Source organism: Sus scrofa, chromosome 17, assembly GCF_000003025.6.
Source record: "Sus scrofa isolate TJ Tabasco breed Duroc chromosome 17, Sscrofa11.1, whole genome shotgun sequence".
NCBI lineage: Eukaryota > Metazoa > Chordata > Mammalia > Artiodactyla > Suidae > Sus > Sus scrofa.
In genome coordinates this window covers 32,669,915-32,683,586 of record NC_010459.5, presented here as the reverse complement: position 1 = coordinate 32,683,586, position 13,672 = coordinate 32,669,915, and the positions used below count along the sequence as shown (strand labels likewise).

Sequence of the window (13,672 nt, the reverse complement as noted above, 5' to 3'; positions counted from 1 at the left end):
CCCAGGAAACCCTCCATGGACCTAGAGTAGTGCATCCTCTCTGGCTGCCAATTTTAACCAAAGCAAAACAAACAAACAAACAAACATTTGTAAGACATCAGTGATATTTAAACAGTAACTGAATGTTAGATTATATCAAGGAATTAGTATCAAGAAATAGTACCCCTTTTTAAATAGGGTCAGGGTATTGTGATTATTAAGAATCCTTATCTCTTAGTGCTACCTACCGAAGTAATTACAGCTGAAATTATATGTCTCAGAATTGCTTTAATGTAATCCAGTAGGGTGGGTATAGCCCAGTGGTTCTCAACACTCAGGGTAATTTTCCCCTCAGAAAACACTTGGCAATGGCTAAGGTGATTTTGGTCATCACAATTGGGGGTTTGCTACTGGTATCTAATAGCTAGAGGCCAGAGATGTTGTTAAACATCCTACAGCACGCACTGCAGCCCCCCCACAACAGAGACTTACCTATCCCCTAATGTTATTAGAATGGGCTTGAGAAACCTTGGTATAGGTGAAAAAAACTGACATATAGTGATATTGTCAAAGTGAAATGACAAGTATACAGGCATTTTAGTGTTCTCTTTACTCTTGTATAGGTTTGAAAGTTTTTCATAATAAAAAGTTATAAAATATATATATATATGTACTTTTTTTTTTTTTTTTAATAAAGAAGCCGTCAGCACACCCCCACTCTACATAGAGCACTGATTTTCCATCTGACACCACAGCTTGTTCGGCCTTGGAGTGTTGGTAAGCCTTTTGTTAAATACCCTGCTACTCCAAGGCCTACTTTCATCCCCAATCCTGGTTGACTCTAAGCTTGAGGTATTTTCCAGGTTCAGACTGGTAGAACTACTACTTAGCTTTCAGCTATAGATTCTTTAGCTCTGATTGATCTCTTCAGCAGTCTAATCCCATCTGCTTTGTCTTCCAGAAATCCCTCAAAGTTTCTGGTCTGCTGATGCCACTCTTTGCTGCCTTCCAGATGCACTTTTTTAATTTCATTAGTATTTTTATATTTCTTCTATTATTCCAGTGTCCTTTTGGGGAGGAAAGAGAAATTAAATTATATTTCAGCTCACTCTCTTGAGCCAGATATCTCTTTTTTGTTGATGTTTTGTCTTTTTAGGGCTGCACCCATGGCATATGGAGGTTCCCAGGCTAGGGGTCCATTCGGAGCTGTAGCCGCTGGCCAGCATCACAGCCACAGCAATGCCAGATCTGAGCCTTGTCTGGGACCTACGCCGCAGTTCTCGTCAATGCCTGATCCTTAACCGGCTGAGCGAGGCCAGGATCAAACCTGCGTCCTCATATCTGGATACTAGTCAGAAATGTATGGCTTGGGAACTCCAAGCCAGATGTCTCTCTAGTGACCTTCTTTTAATACTTGGTATATGTGATTGGCATTGAACAGACGTATTTCGTGGTAAGCCATTAGTTATTTTATTCATTCACTTAGTGTAGTCCAGTATTTGTTTAGTAGCTACTCTGTTAGGTGTTACGAATATAGTAAGAAGCAAAGGAGATTTGTTTGCCTTGCCCTTGAAAAAATTGTGGTCTAAAGAGGGACGCTCATTAATCAACTATATGCAAATAAGTATATAATTACGAAGTGTAAGAGATATTAGGTGAAATAACAGAATACTCTGTGAGACTAATAAAATAAGATCTGGAGTTCGCGTCGTGGCACAGTGGAAGCGAATCCGACTAGGAACCCCATAGAGGGTTCAATCCCTGGCTTTGCTCAGTGGGTTAAGGATCTGGCGTTGCCATGAGCTGTGGTATAGGTCGCAGATGCAGCTCAGATCCCCTGTTGCTGCGGCTGTGGCATAGGCTGGTGGGAGGTTGTTATTGGCCAGGGTAAGGATATTAGATTTCATTCTAAAGGCTTGGAAAAACATCAAAAGATCTTACATAAGAGGGGAACATGATCTGCTCTGCTTTCTTAGAGATCACTCTGCCTGCTTGTTGGAAAATAGATTGGCAGAGGACAGAGACTTACTGTGATTCAGCTGACAGAGTACAGAGATTCAAACAAGAATGGTGGCAATAGAACAGTAAAAAAGGCAGACAAATTTGAGCTATTGGTTTTAGCCCTAAGACATATAACTTGCAACTGGATTGGATATAGAAGATAGCATGGGGAAGAAATTAAGGAGATTTCCACATTTCTTACTTGAGCAGCAGGGTGGGTGGATGGCAGTGCTAGCTACTGAATGGTGAGGGAAATTTTTTAGACCCAGATAGAGAAGAGCCAAGGACAGACATTTAGAGATTTGTGTTAGAAGAGGAACAGCTAGTTAGGGAATACAACATGGAGCAACCGAGAGACAGAAGGAAAATCAGGGAGTTCTTGTTGTGGCTCAGCAGTAACGAACCCAACTAGTATCCATGAGGATGCAGGTTTGATCCCTGGCCCCACTCCCATGGGTTAAGGATCCACCAATGCTGCAAGTTGCAGTATAGGTCGCAGATGCAGGTCGGATTCTGAGTTGCTGTGGCTCTGGTGTAGGCCGGCAGCTACAGCCCTGATTCGACCCCTAGCTTGGGAACCTCCATATGCTGTGGGTGCGGCCCTAAAAAGACCAAAAAAAAAAAAAAGTATGGCGTCCAGTTTCTCTTCTCTGTTTTCATCCTACCCCTAATCTGGCGGTCATGTTTGATTGAGTCAATTATTCCCTCCTCCTCGAAAAATTCTGTTCTTAGCTTGCATGACAGCACATTCTTCTGGATTACCTCCTACCTCATGACTGTTGCTTATGAGTCAGTTTAACTAGCTGATCTTTTAAAAGAATGTAAATCCATTTATATCTCTTCCCTGTTCAAAGCCCTCCAATCACATAGCGTTCCTCATCACATTCAGAATGAAATCCACATTCGTTACCATTGCCTTCAACCCCTAAGTCTTCTGGCTTCTGCCCACCTCTCTAGCCACATCTTATACCGAAACTGGTCTTTGTGCTTTTTGTTGAACCTACCAAACTCCTAAGGGCTATTGTGCTCGCCATTCCCTCTGCCTAGAAAGGTCTTTGCACAGATCTTTATGTGGTTCACTTCACATCACGTAGACCTGTGCTTAGTGCTTCAGACCTTCCAAACTGCTCTAACATAGCCAACCACTGCTCCCTCCCCCAAACCCTTCACTCTCTAGCGCCTTACCCTTTTTTTCTTCCTGTCACTTGTTCCCATCTGAAATCATTGGCTTGTTCATGAATAGTTTCCTCTGCTTTCCTCCCTCACCTGTTTGTTTGATCACCTCTCTATTCCCAGTATCTGGAACAGTGCCTGGAATACAGTTGCTGGTCCACAAATATTTTTTGATTTAACGCTGTTAAGGGGTTGAATCAGATGAGGATGGGAATGTTTCTATTGGATTTGGCAGTATGCCATTTGTTAGTGTCCTCGATGAGCAGCTTAAATGCACCACTGAGGGTAGGAGTCAGAGCAGAATAGATTAAGGAGTACCCATAGATAAGGCGTTAGAGAAAACAACTGTTTTATAAGACAACTATCGTGAGAAGTAAACTATGAAGAGAGACATGGGGCTGGCTGTTGGTGGCTGGAGGAGGGTAAATGAGGTCACGAAGAAAGTCTTCGAGGTGACAGCAATAGATGTAATCCAGAGCATGTATGAGAGTATTGGCCTTTACATGGGGGGACCTGTTAAAGAGAACGGAAAGTGCTGCTGCCAGAAAGGATAGAATATGGTGAAGATGGTTACCAATTCAGACTGGTTCTGTAGTTTGTGGTCGGGGCATGAGAGTGGAGGAGGAGGAGGAGGCAGCACCTGGTCCGCTGTTATGAGGCTCAGTATGGAGTGGAAAGGAAGCCAGGCCCTATGGAGTGGAGGGCAGAGTTGCTCTATCTCCAAGCCAGATGTTGGTATAGTTGGGGTCCTGGTGAAAGGTGGCTGTGACAAAGAAAAGAGTACTCAGCACTTTTGGATACATAGTGCTTAAGGATCTAATCATGTCCCCTTGATTTAATCAGGAACGAAATTCTCTGTGCTAGGAAACCATTTGGATTTTTGATAGGAAAATTGTCTTTTTTCCTTCCTCTCCCATCTTTTTCTAGAAGAACCCATTCTGCCTGGAAGAAAGTACATTGTTGGCCCTGCACACCAGCTTGCCATCAGGGTTGGATGTGTTCATGCTTTCCAATATTTGAGTATTTCTTATATGCTAAGCACTGTTTTTGTTTTTGGATTTATAGCCAAAGTCTCTACCTACAAAGAGCTTTCATTCTAATGCAGGGAAACAGAAAGTAAACAAATGTGTGATAAGTCAGAGATGGGCTGGGCACATCACCCTGTGCTGTACCCCTTTCATCGCCCGATAGACCTGGGCTGGCAGTTGGAGGTATTCTCTTTTCGCTCTCTTTCCATGCCTGACCATCTGCAGAAGCATTGGAGGAGCGCTTCTTCCTCATCAGGTGTTTCCCTGAGCGGCCAGCTTGAGGCCCCCATTGCATGCATTGGTAACAACATGTTTTGTTCTCTTGCTTTCAGATGAGACGCCAATTATTGCAGTGATGGTGGCCCTGTCCTCTCTGCTAGTGATCGTGTTTATTATCATAGTTCTGTACATGTTAAGGTGAGTGCTCACGCTTCTGCATTCTCTAGGACTCTTTCAACCGCCCAGGGCCTCCGTAAGCCCACACAGTCCAGAGGACAGTAGGATAAGGACAATGAATGGGATGGAAGGGAATGACTCATGATAGTCCTCCGAAAATTGAAATGCTGCTTAGAAATGTTTTAAAAGCTGTACATGGCCTTCCTTAACACCCAGCCCAACATCTGTCCCAAGTCCTGTCCTCCAACTCCACTTCAACCTAAAGCCCAGGACAGTGGTTTAGAGGTTGAGGGAGGAAGACAGTCTGTTGTTACCAATAGGTGTTTTAAGATCCTCAGAGGTAGTCCTATTGAAGCTATAAAGGTCACTTTATTTCTGGTTGGGGCTTTGTCCCCAAACTCCTCTAAGATCCCTGACCCCTGCATGCTGAACTGAACCATGTAACAGGGTTCCTCTTTCTGGCTTTCTTTCAGGGTCTTCAAACAGGGATCAAAAGCCAGGGAGGGGAACCGAAGGGAGGGGAGAGGGAGATGCATTTGTTCTTTTCCTGCAAAGTCACCACCCTAATTAGGTTAAACTCTGCCTTCATTTTGGCTTAAGCTGCTCTCTGCTCCCTCTGTTCTTCTGCAGGGATAAAGAGAGGAGAACCTTGTACACCCCTGCAGTTTGTCATATGTCTTCACCTTTCTGTAGGAGACGTGTGGCCAGACCTGTGCCCCCACCCAGACTGAAGCACTGGGCTTCACCCTGCTTACAGTGGGAAAATACCAGGGTTTTTGTTAGAGTCTTACCTCTCCCTGGCCCTATGCCCCCACCCCCCACTCCCCACCCCCTACTGTGTTCTACCCACATGTCCTGTCTCCACCTGGTATGGCTGTGATCTCCAGTGAATTCTAGAACCACAACTGCACAGAGGAGCCATTCAAGCCAGAACATACTATGGGATTACCTGGGTTGCATTCAGTGTGCTGAGGGTGAGCAGGAGCACCCTGAGGCATGCAGTCACCAGTGGAGCTGCTTCAGTGTGTGCAGAACCTGTCTCTAAAAAAGCCTATTTTGGACTTCCCCAGAAACAAATCCGACCATGAGGTTGTGGGTTCAATCTCTGGCCTCGCTCAGTGGGTTAAGGATCCAGTGTTGCTGTGAGCTGTGGTGTGGGTCGCAGACATGGCTCAGATCTGCTGTGGCTGTGACATAGGCCGGCAGCTGTAGCTCCGATTCGACCCCTAACCTGGGAACCTCCATATGCTGTGGGTGCAGCCCTAAAAAGCAAGCAAAACAAAACAAAAAATAAATAAAAAAGCCTGGTTTTTTTGGTAAATGTATTTTTAAAGACTGAATTTATAAGTGGAACTGCAAAGCCAGCAATTGATCTCTCCTGACTCTGTACTTAGTATTTCACTATTAACATTTTCTCATTAGGTTTAAGAAATACAAGCAAGCTGGGAGCCATTCCAATTCTTTCCGCTTATCCAATGGCCGCACTGAAGATGTAGGTAAGACACCCCTTAATGACATGGGGAACCTTCATGGAGAAGAAAATCAAGAAAATAGGAGTTTCTGCATCCTAAAAGAGAAGACAAAAAAAAAAAAAAGACTTGAGAGAGCAGCCCTAGTTTTTGGACACCTGATCCATGAACTAGAACCCCTTCCTAATTTAGTCTCCAGATAAGGCTATATCCCCAGGGCACCTGACGAGCCTTCCCCCTTGTGCACTGCAGAGCCCCAGAGCGTACCACTTCTGGCCAGGTCCCCAAGCACCAACAGGAAGTACCCGCCCCTGCCTGTGGACAAGCTGGAAGAGGAGATTAACCGGAGAATGGCTGATGACAATAAGCTCTTCAGAGAGGAATTCAACGTGAGTTCTTTGCTGAGGCTGGTGTGTTAGCAGGGAGGAAGGCCCTAAGGTTAGGCCTTTTTGAGTCATGGGGTAGAAAACAGGCTTCTAATGGGTTAAGAGGTGAAAAACTTTTTTACCAGGTTCATCTAACTCCTTTTCTACGTGATCATGGACAGGAAATGAAAAAGATGTGCCTTACCTCCTTCATCTATCCATCCATCCACTCATTCATTCATCATTGCATCTGTTACTTTAATAAATACTTACCAAGCATCTGATATGTGCTGGGTGCCAGAGATTTTCTGGGGAGCAAAAACAGATCTAGTCCCTACACTCAGGGAACTTGCTGTCCGGTAGGAAAATCCTCATAAACAAGAACAGAAATAACTAAGTTCAAACAGCAATATAGGACATGAGGAACTGATGTAGAGGTGTAGCAGCTTATATTAAGAGATGGCCTTTGAGACTTGAGAGCAGGGGTCCCAGGGTATCTTAAGTAGACAATAGTAGATCTGTGTGGAAAGTGAGGACCATGGCAGACTGCAGAGCACAGGCCTCAGCTTACTTTGGGTGGTATTTAGACTCGTATGTCTTATAACTCCCTCAAGGAAGCAGAATATATTTGTGAATCTGCTATCCACCAGTTGATTCCAGTCCACCGGTTCTGATCCTAATTCAGAACTTCCTTAAAAAGTGATGTTTTGAAAGTCCCACTATAGGGCCCAGCTGGTTAAGGACCCGACATTATGTCTGTGAGGATGCAGGTTTAATCCCTGGCCTTGCTCAGTGGATTAAGGATCCAGCATTGCTGCAGGCTGTGGGGCAGATGTGGCTCAGATCCAGTGTTGCTGTGGCTATGATGTAGGGCACAGCTGCAGCTCCAGTTCGACCCCTGGCCTGGGAATGTCCATGTGCCATAGGTGCAGCCATTTAAAAAAAAATTTTTTTTTTTAATTGAGAGTTTAGACAGGGCTTCGAAGAAAGGGGGCATGGGGAACGTTCTGGGCATATCAGGAGCAGGCTGTCAGTGGTGAGGGTAAGTGAGGGAAGGACATATTCAAAAAGTAATGAAGGGCCCAGTGGCTGAAAGGCAGAGTAGTAAGAGATGAAAATGTAGATGACTGGGCCAGGCTGTAGATCTTGTAGATTGTCATGAAAGGAGTGGTTTCACAGACCAACCAGATTTGTATTGTGGAAAAAAAAAAAATGACTCAGACTGCTAGTTAGGAAATAGCTCATGGAGATAGAAGTGGGAAAATGCAGTTAGGGGCTGCAGCCGTTGAGACCAGAGGTGCTGATAGATTATTTAAAGTACTGATTAGGGAGAAGGGAATGGATTTGAGGACACAGGAACAGTTCCAGAGTGGGCTACTTCACCAGCTTGGGCATTGTTCAACTTCCAGTCCTTCGTACATTTCCACTCAGCCACACATCAGCTTTGTCTCTTAAGCTGACTCCTCTCCTGATGCCAAAATGACTGCCCCAGTTCTAGGCACCACATGAAAGTAAACAAGGTCCAGTGGGAAAAGAAGGACTCTTTCTTCCAGTGTGGTTTTTTTTTTTGTTTGTTTGTTTTTGTTTGTTTTGGTTTTTGTTTTTTGCTTTTTAGAACTACTATAGGTGCAGCATATGGAAGTTCCCAGGCTAGGGGATACTAGTCGGGTTCATTTCTGCTGAGCCACAACAGGAACTCCCTGTGTGTCTCCTTTTATTAGTGAGGAAAGCCTTCCCAAAAGCTTCTGGAGATTTCCCTGGTCACATGCTCCTCAAACCAGTCAGAGACAAGGGAGAATAGGCATGCTGCAGCTGGCTGAAACCACTCTAGATTATTAGAGTGTCGTGTAGAGGATAGGCAGATGATCTGCAGAACAGGGGCTCTAGTAGCAAGGAGGAATGGTTGTTGGGTAGGTGGGTCACCACTCGTATCTGCTCCACCGTCAAAGGGTGGGCTTGGGGGAGTGGATGGTGCTGTGGTCAGATTTGCACTCAAAGAAAATCACTAGCTTCAGTGTGGAGAAGAGATGGGCAGAAACCAGGCAAGAGTTCAGGGAATAACTTGGACACTTTTTTCTGGCTGTTAGAAAAACAACACCATTTAATGCTCTTTATTAAGAACATTCACCTCCTCCCACAAGATAGCACCCCAGCCTCAACACTATAGTGAGGTCTCCACTAGGCATTCTACTGTTTTGTAATCTGTGGTGCCAGCTGCTTCTGGGGAATGGGGTATGTGACCTGTGGCCATGCTTTTTCTGTGAAATGAATTCTGTTTATGGAGGTCCCCTAATACAGCATTCCAGTGAATACCTGGATAGAGGTGGTGTTCCTAGAGGCATGGTAGGTGAATTTAGGTAGGTACTGTGACAGCCAACGCAGTGCTCCCATGGCCACTATGTTCATGTGCTCATTGGGCCTGCACTGGGGTGGTAAGGGAAAGGCCAGCCAATACCTCCTGGGTCTTGTAGTGAGCACCATCTGGTGGGCATGTACGTGGAGCATAAATATTTCTTGTCTTGTCCAAGTTGTCTGCTACCCAGGCATGGTTTAAATCCTGACATCCAGTGAAATAGATAGTGTGATACCTTGCTTGAAGTTTTGTTCACCAGACGGATTTCTCTTTTATACTCATTTAGAGCCATACCTTAAATAGATTATCTCACTGCAGTCTACTTCCAGAATGGGCTAGCATGTCTCACAGTGTCGTTTGTACACTAGGCTGGACTTTTCTTCTTTAGTTAACTGTTAATATCATCAGGAAGTCAGAGGTAGCTGTTGAAGGAGTGGGTATTTGGCAAGCATTCTGTGCACATCACTTTAGCTGAATTCTGAACATGTCCCAATTTATAGCTTATTGAGTCACAGAATACTTAGTTGATGATGGGCAATTGAAGTCGTATGGGTATCTAGCGTCCCACAATCAGGCTTACAGTCCACCAGAACCCAGTGCTAAGTTGGGAACATGATCTTGCTGACAGGATTGTGATCTTGTCCCCAAATCCTAAGGTTTTTCATTATGATTCTCCTGTTCAGCCTTAACAACAGACATTTAGGCCCCCATAGAATCTACCAGAGCTAATTTCTCTGTGGCCTGAATCATCTAGAGAGCCTTCTCTTTGCAGATCACTCAATAAATGAACCAGAGCAGGACACCAGCATGTGATACATGCTGTATCCAAAATCCAAAATGGCCCAGCAAGCATCACTCCTCTTCCTTGAAGTGTGTGTGTGTGTGTGTGTGTGTGTTGGGGGCAGGGTAGGTAGGAGTAGCAACTTGGCCTTTACTTTGGGGGCTGATACCCCGACATGCTGCAGGCCTCTGACTTTCAGAAAACTTGGCCAAGGTGGCCCGCACCTTATTTTTATGTCTAGCGTATACATCTGAGATACATAATATCCTGCTCTTCAGGTCCTATCAGCTTCATGTCAGCAGCATAGTTGTCAGGGTAATGTCCTATGAAACAGTGAAACAAAAATCTCAATGAGCTAGATCACAGCAGAGAGAGGTCAAGATGATTTATCACAGAAGCTGCTTCTTTCACAAGAAAGGGAAACTGCTTCATGTAGTCTTTGTGCATCATAAAGGGGGAAAAAAGTGCACTTGCCTCATTAATGGTGATATTCCAGGGGGTTATGTTAATCTCTAGGAAGATGGGCACATCTGGAAAAGCAACTTTGGATCTGCAGCTCAACATGATTCATGTGTGATATTATACTGACATTCTTAAAAACTGTTCTATCACTGAGAGTTCTCTTGTGGCACAGTGGGTTACGGATCCAGTAGTTGTCACTGCAGTGGCTTGGGTCACTGCTGTTGTGCAGGTTCAATCCCTGGCCTGGGAAATTCCACATGCCATGGGTGCAGCCAAAAATAAAACCAAAACTGCACCATCTCTGGCATGTAAATGGATTATCTCATCATTATCCTGCAACTTTTAAGTCACCTGTAGCAGTTAGGGTCTCTGTGACTCACCTAGGGACCTAGCCTTTTGACAAAGAAAGATTACTGCTTCAGCAACTTGAATTTGCTCTTGATACTGTAATGGTTCCTGTTCAAAGGGATAGAGAGCCAGTGTGGTTATTCTGCTGCTTGCTATAGAATTCCATTTCAACCATACATTGGGAAAATATGTAGTTCCTGACATGAGGCCAATTCAAGCCAAAATTCATTCCATATCCTGGCCTACAAAGGCTCCATTCTAACATAAAAGCATAGAATAGTGGCATTCTGAATTCCTAGGAATTAGTTGAAGGCCAGCACCCAATAGACCCAAAAAGATGTATTTCCCTTTGCCCAGTGGAACTGCCATGGTAAATAGCTACAGATTTTTTTTTTTTTTTTTTTTGGTATTTTTGTCTTTTTTTTAGGGCTGCACCCGTGGCATATGGGGGTTCCTAGGTTAGGGGTCCAATCAGAGCTATAGCCACTGGCCTACACCAAAGCCACAGCATTGTGGGAGCCAAACCATGTCCACATCTGTGACCTACTCAACAGCTCATGGCAACACTGGACCCTTAACCCACTGAGCGAGGCCAGGGATCCAGCCTGCGTCCTCATGGATGCTAGTCGGGTTTGCTAACCACTAAGCCACAACGGGAACTCCTACAGATTCTTAAGAGAAGGTGAGGCAGAAGGTTCATGGTACATGAGTGTTGATGTGCTGTGGTGAGGTTCTTTCTTATATGTGTCCATCATTGAAGGGTTCTAGGTCTATGAACTGACTCCGGCCTGGGAATTGGATGAAGAAGGGCCCTTCTCTAGCATCGGAGTCTAGTCAGATGCCCTCAACTGCCCTGAGCTGGCTGTATCCCTTTTCTGTTTGGGGAAGCTTCACAACAAATTATCCACTTCTGAGCCCTGCTGAACCATGGCCTCTGAGACTTTTTTCATCCCACTAAGATCAAGAAGCCTATTTTGAAATCAGTAGCTTCTTCTAAAAGATCCAGGTGCTTTCCTCCAGTGTACACCCTCTAGCAAGGCTAGCGGATCCCATCAAGGACAAGGTGAAAGTGTCAGTAGGAAGGTTGAGCCTGTTTGATCCCATGTAACACTCATCTCCTCTACTTTGTGCCAAGGGCTTTCTGGCTTTTCATTGTTATCTCGCTGAATCCAGCATTCAGTCCAGGTCCCTGCTGGCCAGCCCACTCCACCATTGGAACTGCAGCCAGTTTCCTGAGCAGTTATACTAACCGCAGAAGTTCACTTAACCATACCGTAACTAGAAATTTGGCCCCGTTAAAAAATTATGCTCTCCCCTCCTTGGTCTAACATCCCTAACATCCATATCAACAACTGTTTCTATGGCTTTTGATTATCCAACTCAGTGAATTCCTGCGGTTTCTTCTGGGTATTAGTTCTTTTAGTATTAGTGCTTTTCTACTTTCTTTATGTCCTTTACCCTCTAGATCATGTTATGCCTGATTGTCCTGATTATCTATGAGCAATGAGAGCTGGATTGTGAAGCAGTTTTCATCATGAAAGCACAATGCAGTACAGAAGATAATAGAGATTTTTAGAAGTTGGCTTTCTCCAACTTCTCTGTTTCTTTTCCGCATCATTTCAATTATCTCACTTTAAAGCCCTGTCTTTCACAGGACCAGCCAAGAAAAGATGTGAATTCTATTGATACTAACCTTCAGCAACCAGCAAAATTCTCAACTCTTAGCTTTTGGTTCAGCAAAGTACATAGCACACTCATAGAAGGACCCTGATTCTTATGCCGTCTTTGGGGATGAGAATTTGATGTTAGAGCTGGGCTTTTCCTTGTTTTATTGTCTAAGCTGGTCAGAAGTCATCTCCTTAGTTTCAGCATTTCTTATCTCCTTTTAATTGGGATTCTCCATCCCCCAACTCCTTTACCCTCAGCTGGGACACATCCCAGGTGATTACAGGCCAGTAACCAAAGTTGTGAGGTATGAATGGCTTGCTCTTCCCCATAATGAAAATTGGTTGATAGTTCCTTCCCCTCATCTGAACTTGGTAATCAGGTTCATATCACTCATTTCCCTCATCAGTCTCTCAAAAAGAGCCCCACTCTCTTAAAAACAAGAGAAGTCAATTCAGCAAAAAACTAAAACCATCAATCAGAAAGACACTGAGGAAGCTGGCAGAATCAAAAGATGAGAAAGACTTACAATGCTTGGGCAGAGCAGTTCCTATCCTGGTGGGTCTGGGGCCCTTTGGGGAAGCCTCTGCTTCTTCCTGGGTTTGAAAATCCTGAGAAAGAGAATCTAGTTGGCACAGTATAGGTCAGATGTGACTGCTTACAGTGATTGGCCCTGGCAGAGAAAGGAGCAATAACACACAGAACAAACCCTGCAATTTGTGTTTACTATCATAGAATAATATTGTTATAACAATGGGGTGCAGAAGGCCTAAGCCGAATACAAGATTCAGAAGCTAGAATGGAATAGATTGATAGATGATAAAAACATTAAAATTTCAAATGTCTCTATGAAAAATGCCACCATAAAAAAAGTGGCCAACTGGGAGACACTATTTGCAACAGGTAGACAGAGAATTTTCCATACCAAATAGAGTTCCTCCAAACCTGTGGGAAAAAAGTAAACATTGTAATAGAAAAATTGGCAGTTCAGAGAAGAAAAACAAGTGGTCTAGAAACAAAATGAAAAGAATATTAGCTCTATCTAGTAATGAGAAAATATAGATTAAAATTAACCATTATTTTGGGCCTGCTAGACTTGAAAATTTTAAATGATTGATATCAAGAATGGGCAAAGGAATGGGGTTAAAGGCACTCATACATGCAGGTAGGGGGACCTTAAAATGATACAACATTGGAAGGATGCTTTGGCAGTATTAACCAAATTTTAAATGCTTACACTATCTGACCTAACTTATGGGGCTCTAACAGAAAACCAAATAGATATTTGTACAAGGATGTTCGCTACATCATTGTTTATAATAGAGAAAATAAAATGAAAAGTATTTGTCAAGTAGCAGAATGGCTAAATGATTTCTTGTGTCTATTTTGAAATTAAATGTGTTAACACAAACATGGGAAAAAGCATTGCAGGAAACTTTACTTGGTACACCCCACCACCACCACCCATTTAAAAAAAAAAAAAAAAAAAAAAAAAAAAAAAAAAAAAACACCTATGTATGCAGGTGAATGTTTTTTAAAGTCTGGAAAAATACTGTGAACTGTGAGCAGTGGTTACCCAGGGTCGGGGAGTGGGCATAAGGGCAGATAGGAGAGACATGATAGGGAACTTCCACTTTCTTTTACAACAAGCA

At 43.8% G+C, this 13,672-nt stretch overlaps 1 protein-coding gene across 3 annotated transcripts in view; it reads left to right on the top strand.

The window, feature by feature from the left end:
- PTPRA (protein tyrosine phosphatase, receptor type A) overlaps positions 1-13,672 on the top strand; it is a 158,617-nt gene that overhangs the window by 113,524 nt on the left and 31,421 nt on the right. For all 3 annotated transcript variants that reach the window (XM_005672777.3, XM_021077236.1, NM_001244485.1), the window contains 3 exon segments: positions 4,514-4,598; positions 6,000-6,073; positions 6,299-6,435. In XM_005672777.3, coding sequence (XP_005672834.1) covers positions 4,514-4,598; positions 6,000-6,073; positions 6,299-6,435 — 296 coding nt within the window.